This window comes from Corapipo altera, unplaced genomic scaffold (genome assembly GCF_003945725.1).
Source record: "Corapipo altera isolate COAL_440 unplaced genomic scaffold, ASM394572v1 54, whole genome shotgun sequence".
Lineage (NCBI taxonomy): Eukaryota > Metazoa > Chordata > Aves > Passeriformes > Pipridae > Corapipo > Corapipo altera.
The window spans coordinates 3,466,169-3,478,269 of NW_020884902.1; the positions used below are offsets into that span (position 1 = coordinate 3,466,169).

Here is a 12,101-nt window from a genome sequence, read left to right on the forward strand (position 1 = left end):
AAAGACAATATATTTGCTATTATAAATCCTCCAAGAACGCATAAATTACTGATGAAATATTTCTTGGATGTGGCAAATGTTAGAGCTTTATTTATTATTTTAAAAGACCAGAAGCCTATTCATCTTTTTCTAAACATGTTCACTTTTAAAAGAAGATGCCTTTAAAAGTTCACACTTACATGCAGGATTTTTTTGTTAAAATAGAAACCTAAAAGGATGGTTATGTAAATTTTCAGAACGTTTGTTTGGCAGCATAAAGGTTTCGGTGAATGTTTTGGTCCTTCCTGAGGATTTTTAAAAGATGATTGCTGGGCTATTCATGTCATTTGTAAAAAAATTCTTTCATGTTTTCATTGGTCAGATTTTCTCATTTAGTGTTAAATAAAGCTATTTTTATTTTCAGATAACCCCAGATGTGGCTTGTGGAAATGCCAGTTCCAATAGCTCTGCTGGAGGCCGGCTTGTCTCCTTTGAAGTTCCACAGAATACGTCAATAAAGTAAGAATATTCATTCTATGTGACGAAATACAAAAATGCTTTTATTCTCCTTTGACTGGATATTTTAGACAACATTTTTTCAGGCAGGCAGATCTGTCAGATGGCTAAAGGTCTGTGAGAGAACTGCTGACAGACTTCAGGCATCGAGTGGTGCCATCGCAGCGCTTTGCTTGGCATAATTTTCCCCAAGTATTTAATGTTTTAGAAGATGTGAGTGTGTAAGCTGTCTCTGGGCTATCATAATGCAATAGAAATTAGGGCAGACGTGTTGAAGATGTCAGTTTGAAGAAGATATGACATTTCCTTTCTACTTCATGCAGTGAACACTTTTTTACCCCCTTTAATCTCAAGATGAACTTGCTGGTAGAAAATGTTACCGTTGACTATATAAATGCATGTATTTTGTGCATTTGTATTTGATTGCTGGGTTATTGCTTTGAGCGTCATCATCAACAGTGAAATCTTTGTGTATGTCCTACAAACCACGTTTCTCAGAAATTTGAATTTATTCTGTTATTTGCTTTTCAAACTCTTGCTTTTTCCATCACATGCTTACTTTGTTACTTTTAATTAACAGAACCTGACTTCCTAGAAAGATCTGATTCTGTCAGCTGGGATGAGGCATTTTCGTATTGGAAATTTTATTTTAAATAAAAATCTGCCAACGTAGCTCTCTGGCTCACAGCTTTACTGCAATTTTAGACTTAGATTTTCCCAAAATAGCCTCCTTTTCTCATACTGTCATCTTATCTTTCAGGATCCCAGGTTTCTGTTAAAAAAGGCCATGCTCACAGGAAAAAACAAACCGATGCAAGCAGACAAGCTGCAGACAGTTTGGAGCAGTAACTGTTAAACGTGGGGGTGTCCTACCCTTCCCACAGCACTTTGAATTGTGCTCATTCATGAGCCTTAAGCCTAAGCCAGGAAGAGATCTGTGAGTGTGGATGCTCTGGCTGGCTGGAATCTGAAAGCAAACAAGTGGCTTTTCTTGGAATCAGGAAAAAGCTGGCATTTGTGGATTCTAAAGCTCTATTTAAAATGGAGGGACCCCATTTTAAAGGATACTGCAGAGTACATAGTAATTTTTGATGATTTTTACACTATATATATTTAGTTGTGTTTTATATCTGTGTAGATTAGGACAAGTCAGTGAAACTATCTTTATTTCGTCTTATTTCCTATGGTAAAGGCCCAAGTAACATACCTGGTTTGATGGCTACCTATGAAAGGAAAATAATTTGAGTTTAATAAGTTTGTTTTGTTTTGATTGTCAGGTGTGACCTAAACTGTGAAACTAGTTTCTATCCTGTTCTAAAATGAGATGGTCAGCAATGGACTTTTCTTAAAGAGGACCCAAAATACTGTAAAAATTTTTCTTGTGATGTCTAGTTGCAACATTTTTCAACTTGGGTCATGCATGATTACAAAACTTTGTTGTTTTGAAGTCAAATGAAAAATGACAATTTCCTTGTGTTTTGAGCAGGATTGAAATAATTTTATTACAGAAAATTATGGAACAGAACCTCTCTAGGTATTTGGAAGTCTGTTTTCAGCAAGAGAGAGTTATCAGTTTTTAGCAGTTGGATGTAGTTGTGTTTGAATTTTTGGAGGATTATTTAAACTCCTTTGGGAGTCCTTCTGAGGAAATTAATGCCCAAATATTTGAGAACTTGCCAGAAACATGACAGGTTTTTGTTGTTTCTTTGTGAAGGGGAGTAGGAAAAAATATATCCTGAGAGGACAGAAAGAGTGGCGTAGAGTACAGCGCTTCCTAATGGAGCCAACAGTGTATATGCACTAGTAAACCCTATATCCAATCTGTCAATATTCAGGAAGACACCATGGACTCAGTGACCTTGGGAGCATTGCATGACTCATTTGATTTAAAAGAATAAACTGTCCCGAATCTTCGATCCGGTGTGTCAGACAAATGGGGATTTCTACAAGGATCTGTCTCCCTGTATTGAGTGAACATTGAATGTTCTTCAGTAAACAAAAGCCCTGGATGTACTTCAGCTGCAGAAAATGATGGCATTGTAGATGTAGAATGGAAGTGCTACTCAAAAAGGCATAAATACAAAGACTGAATAAGGATCCTTAACTATTACGTGATATTTATGTAAAACTCTTCTTGGGCTGTAAGATGGTGACCTTCAAGTATTGGAAATTGGGACTCTGTATGATTTAATCTGCTATTACATATACTATTATGCAAATCTTACAGTTGAAGCATTTTTTAATTTTGTGGACATGCTAAAAATCTTCAGGACTTTTCCTGATTCCATGTTTGCTAAGTTTAAGTTTTTCTTCTTTATTGATAAGCTTTTGTTCTACAGTGATGTATTTCCTAATAACACAAATTTCCCTCTGTAAATATTCTCATTATTTCTTTTCTCAGAATAAGGCAAGATGCTACTGCTTCTCTCATTCTGCTATGGAAAGTCACAAGCACTGGATTTAAACAGTGTTCACTCATTGATGGCAGAAGTGTCACTCTTCTCCAGGCACTGGGTGGACTTGTTCTTTCTGAAGAAATGCTTGCATTGGGAAACAACTACTTTATTGGTGAGTAACATGCTTTCTGTTCATCACCTTTCGGTGACAGCCAATGGTTTACACAGCATTTAGAGGAACAAGAGTAATTCCTTTAATTTAAGTGCTGCTGAAAGATCCAGATGGGATACTGGGACCATGTTCTAGACATGGATTCATTCAAGCCAGACAAGAGGTACACTGAATTTGTACACAGGTGGCACCATTCAGTTTAAAATGTAGATGGTCATTTTTGCCTGATACCTTTAGATGATGCAAGATATTTTATGTGTTCTATTTTAATAACTGTAAAGCTTTTGGTAAATGCTACAGTATATAACTGTCTGGATGAGGTGTTCCTTTGTCAGGCACTGGGTCATGAGGTACTTTGTGAAGAAGCTTAAGCCTGTACACAGTAAAACTGAAAAAATATATTAGAAGATCAGATTTCCTATTATATTTTAACAATGTTTAATTTCACTACTTTTTTATTTTCTAGTTTTGTCTCTGTGAATATGAAACCTTAGAAATATAGTATTTGTTTCCTTGGGCAATTAAATGTTAAGCATCTTTGTGGAAGGAGTGTAATGAAAATAGGCTGATATGTTATTTTTAAGTGTATGGGAAATAATACTGGTTTAATGCAATATTTATGCATAGATGCAATAGACTTAATTAAATTGAGATTTCTGGGCAGATGTTTTATTATAGCAATGACATGAAACCAAAGTCATTGTAATAACAGCATTTATTATTATCTGCTTGAAATGCTGTATATCTTATCATGAACTATAAACTACCACAATTGTTATTCAATAACTTTTCATGCTAATAAATGTAAAATTAAAAACATTCTGCTGCAGAAATATTGGGACAAAATCCAAGTGTGTAGCTAATATAGAAAATTCCAAATGCAGCTGTAGTGCCTTGTTCTCTCCTTTTTTTGAGCTATCACTTAGCAAAGATACCACTGAAATGTTGTTAGTATAATAATTTGATTGCTGTCAGCAGCAGTTTCTTTCAGTGATGTTTATTTTCTTCAAATTATTTTTCAGTTTTGGGATTTTTCTATTATTCCAAGATGCTTAGTTTTAACCTTTTTTTTTTCTTTTAATCTAATTTTGCATTTAATTTGTCAGGGAAAAAGTTATCCTCATGTGTCTTCCTCAGGAATAAATTTTTGCATTTGCCTTGTGGTAGCTAATGTACGATAAAAGCATCCTGAAGACAGGATAATTTGTAGCTTTTATAGACTTGTGGAAGTGCCCAAAGGCACATCTTGGATTATAAGCTCCCAAATAGAGGGCCTGAGTTGCTCTGTGAAGCTTCCACTTGACTGTATACATAGTACAGCACAGGCTATTAATTCAGTTGACTAAAACGTATGTTCTGTTGTTCTTTAATAGTTTACCTTGTCCTATTTGTCTCTGTAGCTGCCTTTCTGTCACTGGGATTCTTGCTTTAAATTTTTTATTCTGTGTTGGGTAACACGAGGTGAAAAATGTACCTTTTCCTTGATGAATACAAAATGGGGTTTAGTTCATAAAAAATAGATTATTTAATGCAGTGCAAGTTTTCTGATACCTCTTATTTTACTTCTATGTGGCTTTTGATATTTTCTTTGGTCTTTTTTTTTCATTTTCTGATAGTGAAATTCTTTGTAGAATTTTCCAGTTGCTGTAGTGTAATTTGATTTATGTAAAGAACATGAATCATAAATGCATTTGCATGAAGCAGCAGGGAGGCTCCAGTAGTACAGTGAGATGTTCATGAACAGGAGTGTCTGAGTGCTTAGTCAAGATGAGTGAGGTTATAGTGTGTTTGAATGTTTATAAATCCTATTTATTTTAGCAAATGGTTGGATTAGCTGTAGTGCTTTTGATAGAAAATGAATATGAAATAGTCCTTCTGCATATCTTTCAGTCCTGAGGGGTTGCAACTCTGCACTATCAAATAATCAAGTAATGAGGTAACTCAACTGTTTTCCAGAGTAAATTATTTTATGTGGTCTTAACTTACTTATAGCTTTTCCCAGAATTATTTCTTTTATTAAAACAGTTGAGCAAAAAAAGGGTGAAATATTAAAGCAATAAAGACACTGAAACATGAATTTGTTAGTTTAAGAAAGAAAAAACAAAATAACCTCCGAATTTCCTTCTCAATTATATGGAAATATTCTGTTTACTTTCCGTCATCAGTTTTTGTACAATGAAGTGTCTTGAATGTAAAACTTAAAAGTAACTCAGTTATTTGTTGTGAAAAATGCTGAATGTTATCTTAACTGAAATCTGCAATTCTGCCAAGGCTTATAGAAAAATAATTTAATCTTTACTTCAGATATGATCCAGATGTATGGAAGTGGTCTGTGAAGTTGACATGACTCACAAGTCTTTAGATTTCAGTCATTTAGTTTTCAATAAGATCACATGAATATATTTTTTCTGATAGACAACTTTCCATATGTTTCTTGATATGCATGACAAGCTTATACAAAGGTACAATAAATTAAACTGGGTTATTATATATAAAAAAGCAATAATATTGCATGTGCTTTTATTGATGCTCTTTAAGATAGAACAATAGGAGGCCACAAGATACTGTAGGATGCTGTAAACATAGGGTCACACAGTAAGACTGTGGACCATGACCCTTAATATATTTACGTTTTATATTTTCTCCCTCCTTCCCCCAGTTTTTCTGTTTATTCAAATGAGTTTTTAAAGGTTTCTTGTCTTAATTTGTGAGTTCTGTACAATGTTTTCTTTTAAAAAATTTCTAATGAGAACTGTAAAAGAAAAATGGAGGAGGTCTGAGTGATGTTTTTTCCATTTGATTTTTTTTTTTTTTTGGGATGTATGTGTCTCTTTGATCTACATCTTGAGTCACTTTTGAGTCACTTCTCACTGCATTGCCTCCAAGGTTTTTTTACTCAGCAAGGTACTTTAATTACCTCTTGCAAATCTTTCTGAATAAGTTATTTACGCCAAAGAGAAAACATTTAGGGAAATATTATTTGTTTTGTGTTACCTTGTGGTGACACAAGTTTAAAGTTGTTTAGACAAGATTGAAAAGACACAGAAGTCAGCAGTAATGTGCTGATTTGCTGATCATGTGGTTCAGGGAACAGTGTCTAAAGGTTGGGAAGAATGCTGTTCTGAAATCTAAAAATAGACACCTCCAGCACAGTGCTGCTCACCCCAGAGACAGGACCTGCACTGTATGAGAATGAAGGGGGAGAGTGGAGCACAACTAAAGGAAAAGGAGCGGCCTGTATTCTGTAATGGGATTTATAAAATGGCTGCTGCATCTGCAAACAGTCTTTTGAAGTGCAAGAAAAGAATTATAGTGCTGTGATTATGCAGCATGATTATGTTGTTAAGTTACAGCATTTACCCTGTTCAAATAAGCCCCAGTAGATGGCAAAGAGTACTAACTTGAAGACTGGCTTTTACCTTCTGTAACACATTCTTTCCATGCTTTGCTCAGAGTATTTTTAAAGATTTCTTGTAAGGTTTGATACTATGTGTCAGTCTTCTAAAAATAATGAATAATATTTTATTAAGAAGTGTACTTATTAGCCAATGGGAAAAAAAGACCAATATGGCTCATGCTCTGAAGTGAGAATACCCCTGAAAGTATTGACTCACTCAGTAGTTTAGGTGGATTAGGAGCACGATGAAGCACACTCCATAACCCAAGGTGGATTTTAATGCCAGGTTACTGCCAGACAAAGGTAATCACTAGGTCGTTGGTCCATGGTACAAGCCAGGTGAACTGTTCATCCCTGCTCATGGTTTGCAACAGAAAAGTTTCATATGATGCCAAGAGAATTTCAAAGTTTTGTGCCCCAGTGCAGGACTTAAAAAAAAAAAGGAGCATCTAACTGAGGATTTTTTTCTGAATAGGAAATGTTTTTGATATCTATACAGAAAAATATCACTTCTGTGGAGCACTATGGATGAGTATCAAGATTTGCCAAAGAGATAGTTAGAAAGTGAAGCAGGAGGGAATGAATGATATCTTTAAATAAGGGACTGCAATTAAGGGTTCAACATCTAAAACATTAATTTATGGAAAGTTTTTTGCATCAATAGAGCTATAGATTCATACTATTTGTCCCAATGTTCTTTGAAATTAATGAGTGATTCCCACATTAACTATTTATCATTTTTATAAAACGTCTCACTGGTGTTTGTTTTAATTCAGGATCTTCATATATTGATGCTAGCAATAATGGTACTAGAACATTTGAAAATGAGTTAACTGCAAAACTTTGCTTTGTTAGAGTCACACACCTCTTCTTCATTGCAATATATTTTGAGAAATTGAAATCAGATGAAATACATTTTACGAGTCTGAAAAAATGAGATAAGAGTTCCCCGATGCAGTGTCAGTTTGGGCAGAAGTCTTTCAGACTGAAGTTCTTGTGAACACTAGGAGGTTACAGCACGGGATCTCTGTGGTGAGTTGAAAGTGCTGCTTGTTATATGTTTTGGGGAGAATCTTAATCCATTCAGCATTGTGCACTTATCACTTTCAGGGAATAATATACTGGATTTTGGAACATGGATATATTTTTCTACAAAGCTTGTTGCGAGCACATAAGATTTACTAAGTTGATTAAATATTAGCTCTCTTGAAAAAATAGTGCACTAACATTTTTCTTCAAAAAATAAAAAAGACCTTGCTGAAGGGCTTTGAAGGACATTTTCAGGCTGTATGGCTACTTCCTCATAAATCCTCTGTGACTTTTTGCATGCATCTCTTTTACCTGGGCATGAAATCACATTCTGATTGAAAACTGGAACATTAGCTTTGAGAACACAAATACTGAAAAAACCAAAACCAAGATAAAAAAAATATTTTACTGCTTTTATTGTAACACTTGCATTTTAGTTGTTTTGCAGTGATTGTAGACCATCTGTTTCTTTAACGAGTCAGTTATTTTATCCTGGTATTAAAACGAATATACCTGTTCACTCAGGCAACAGTTCTGTGCTTCAGGTGTATCTAAAGATACACCTGTGGCTGAGAGACTTCCAGTCAGTCTGTTCTAATTTCACACACTTTCCAGTCTACTTGGAAAACTGGTATAGATACACCTGTGTGGCTGCACAGATAGCAGGTTATATTTAACAGTCCAGTTAACAACTCATAAACAAAACCACCATAGCTTCTTTTTTCCCCCAGTGAATTTGGAGACTGAGGAATAATTCATAGAATCATAGAATATCCTGAGTTGGAAGGGACCTACCAGGATCAATGATCAAAGTCCAACTCCTGGCCCTGCACAGGACCAAGAGACACACCCTGAGCCAGAGAGCATTATCCAAACACTTCTTGAACTCTGCCAGGCTCCGTGCTGTGACCACTTCCCTGGGGAGCCTGTTCCAGTGCCCAACCACCCTCTGGGGGAAGAACCTATTCTTAATTTCCAACCCAAAGCTCCCCTGACACAACTTCAGGACATTTTCCTTTTCATACCAATACAAAATTACATACTATATGATTATTACTTAGTGTTAAGAAGTGTTTATTTGGGGGGTTTGGGCATAGTGTAGAGTGTGAAGCTGGCAGTGCTGACTGTATGCATGCAACCTGTTTCCTTTCTTTCTCCTAACAAGATTAAAAAATGAAATTCTGTTTTCAGGTCTTTATCATGTCTGTTAAGGTAATATTTCTGTTGAATAAAACCTACTTCTCATCAGCTTTCATGATAAAATGTTGGAAAAATTGCTTTTCTGCCTTGGTCTGCCCACTGCTGAAGCTGCAATGACGGGAGCTCTTTCAGAAAAACAGTAAAACAAACAGTTGGGTGTTATAATTTTGCCTTCATTTCCCATAGGTAACATGTTAAAAAGTTTATATATCTATAAATGTAAAAAAAATGCTTGTACATAGCTTGAAACTCCTTGCTTTCTGACTTTGTGCTATATTTAGCTCTTCCATGATGCTGCTTAAAAAGTGACTTCCATGAGATATTGCTTCATTAGCTTTTCAGCTTATTGTCTGCTTATAAAATGAGATGAAGACATTTATAAGCAAGATTTCTATTTCTCAGATAAGACCTTGCAAATAATAAGGCAGAATGTTTAACATTTATATGAAATAATATTTTTATCCGAATAGAAAATAAATCCTCCAGCACGGTCTTTAAATTATAATGGTTATTTTCATCACAGCAAACAAAACATGATGTAGACCAGGTATATAATCTGTTTTTATCCAATATGCCCACCATTTTAGATCAATACAACATAACTAGCTACTTTAAACTATACTTATCAAGTATTTCAGAATTATTTCCTTAAATGAAATTGGTAGCTGTACAAATTCATTTAAAAATGGGTGCTCTAGCATCTTTCTGGTGAAATGAATACTGATGCCATTCAAATGCCAGCACCTATAAGGCAGCTTGCTTGAATTCCACAAAACTTTTTAAAGCTTTGCTTAAAAAGGAAAACTAATGCTTGGCTTCTCAAACACAAGAGATCTGTTGCTTTTTAATAAGTGTGTGAACAATATGGTTCTATGTCAGAAAGTATAATATTTTCCTGTCCAAAATGCTGTTCTGCCTTTCTAGTGCAATGAAGTATTTTCTTTCCTATCTCTGCCCTGAGAATTTATTTACTTTTTTGATCCTCTTTGGTTAATTAATGAATCTCCTTGCAAGACCTCATCATGCATTAACAAGTGGTCACCACTAGTATGACTGCAGCGATATTGAATAGACAAAATGAAACAGTGCAAAAATATGATGTGAAAAATAAATAATCTAGAGCTATATTTTGAAACAAGTCAGTATTTTCTAGCTCTTTTTATCTGGATGTAGAAATTCAGATTAGGAGGCAAGTTGTAACTGGGGCTTTGGGGTGTTGTGTTTTGTGTTGTTACCTACCTTTAAAACACACATGCATTTCCATCAAAAGAAAGCAGTTTACTGTGTCTTGAAATTGTTTTCACTTAAACAAAAAATTAAATAGGACAATTTTATTTCATAATAGGAGATGTGTGAACTGAATTCAGCGAGAGCCACGTAATCAAGTTACTCCAGCTTTAACAAGTGGCTCTGTGTCAGCAGAGCATCTGTGTGAGCTCCCAGCCCATGGCATATGTGCAGTCATTTGACTTAACCCTCTTTCACTGTGGACTAAATTAAATCTCACTGCCCTGCACATGCCATGGTTCTGGCAGTTCTGCTGCTCTGCCCATGTGCAGGAACGTCCGTGTGCGTGACCCTTTTGTGCAAGTCAGCCTTGCTGGTGGGGGCCTTTGGTGACAACTCCTCCAGCTCGTGGGGTTCTCATTTTTAAGTGTGTAGTTTGCCTGGAAGGACCCTGTTGTCTGCAGTATTCAGCACTGTGCTCAGCTGAACATTTCCCTGGGGTTCTGGGTATAAGAGCTAACCTTGCAGAAAATGGCCTTTTGGTAAACAATAGCAGCAGCAGCAGAACACTGAACAGCAAAAAGAGTGCAATGAAGTGTTAATTTCAATGATTTTTTTAAAAAGATGGCCTTATAAAGCAAAAAATGAAGTGTTCAGTTTAAATCCAAACCATTCTGAAGAATGCTGTAGGCCTCTATAAGAAAGGGTATAAAGAAGTGGTATCTATAAATACGATGAAATAAATACCCCATCCTTCATGATCAAGTTGCATGTACCTCATCCCATATATAAGTAGATGTAAACATTAGACTATTTACATTGTATTATCTTTTCAGCTAGCATTTAAATAATTTTTACTCTTTAGAGTAATCTTTAATTGGGAAAGTATCAAAATTAATTTTTATTCACTGCTACTTCTAGCAAGTAACAGTGGGAAATTATTTTTCTAGTCTGTCTTTGAAGGTTCGTCTGCTCACATTTGTAAAGCTTGTTTGTTTATTTAATTTTAAGATTTCTCATTCTTCAAGTATGACTTTTGTGGCCAGTCATGATATTTATGTTCAGTTGATCCCATGGTTGTTTGCACTGCGGGATCTTGGACAGACTGCTTAACCTGACCTGTGAAATAAGGACACCAATGCACAATTGGTGCATTATGCAATGTACCAATGTGAGGACAATGAGGGGTGCATTTTAATAACGCTTGTAAAATGCTTTGAGATCTTCAACTAGTAGTGTAACATACTGTAAAGTGTATTTAAAAGTAGGGTGGCCACTCATAAAGCCTCTAAGTTGAGGTCACTATAGATATATCTAAGTGAAACCTCTAAGTCACTATAGATATACCCCTGCCAACCTTGCCATCCCATCTTCCACAGCTCCCCTTAGTGCAACCCCAGCTACGTCATTTGTATTCCACCACATTCAACTGCTTTTATGAGGCGTGATATCAGAGATTTTGGTGGTCTATATTTGTGCCCAAAATAGTTCACTGCCAGCTTGACAACATTGTTGAAATGCTGACAAATAAGCATACAATGGGAAATTGTGATACAGGAAATCTTTTAGAGGACTACTCTTGTCACCCTTTTTTGGGCTTTCACCAGCATTTTGGACTGTAAGCAGAGTCCTTGAGGCTGTGGCAGAAAGTCACACTCTAAGCTGTCACATCTCCTTCATAAGCAGTATGAAAGTGGTTTTGTAAATGTAAGTGTGCTCTTGTTAGCTAACTATTTCATAGTTCCGTTGTGGGTTTTGGTCCAGCAAAGCTATTAAGTTGGGTAATTGTTTAAGTAACAATGAAATTCAGAAATCGCTATTTGTTATAGAGGAAATGTAATGGAACGTGTGCTTGTTGATTTTTCTATGTTGAGTGAATTCAATTGGTTTGCTCAGTTCATAAATATATTTAAACTGCCAGTCCTGCAAAAATGAGCTCCAGCTTGAAAGTCCAGCTGTGTGCTGTTTCTTCCCAACGTTTTGGTAATAATTTTCTGACACCAAAATTTTGCTTTCTATTACACCAGTGTAACACTATCATTGTCAACCTGCCTCTGGTAGAATTGCAGTAATGTTACTGAGAATGTAACTTCACCAACAACTCGCTTACCTTCAAGTGATTGTGCCCGAGAAGAAAGTATATGTTTGATTTTAGGAGCCCAGTCTGCGTTTTCAATGTTGATAG

The 12,101-nt window shown here is 35.6% G+C and overlaps 1 protein-coding gene across 1 annotated transcript in view; it reads left to right on the forward strand.

Annotated features, from left to right (window-relative positions):
• The window catches only part of DNER (delta/notch like EGF repeat containing), a 119,235-nt gene that overhangs the window by 57,132 nt on the left and 50,002 nt on the right, over positions 1-12,101 (forward strand). The window contains exons 3-4 of the mRNA XM_027650655.1: positions 404-498; positions 2,897-3,063. Coding sequence (XP_027506456.1) covers positions 404-498; positions 2,897-3,063 — 262 coding nt within the window. The remainder of the gene's footprint in view (positions 1-403; positions 499-2,896; positions 3,064-12,101) is intronic.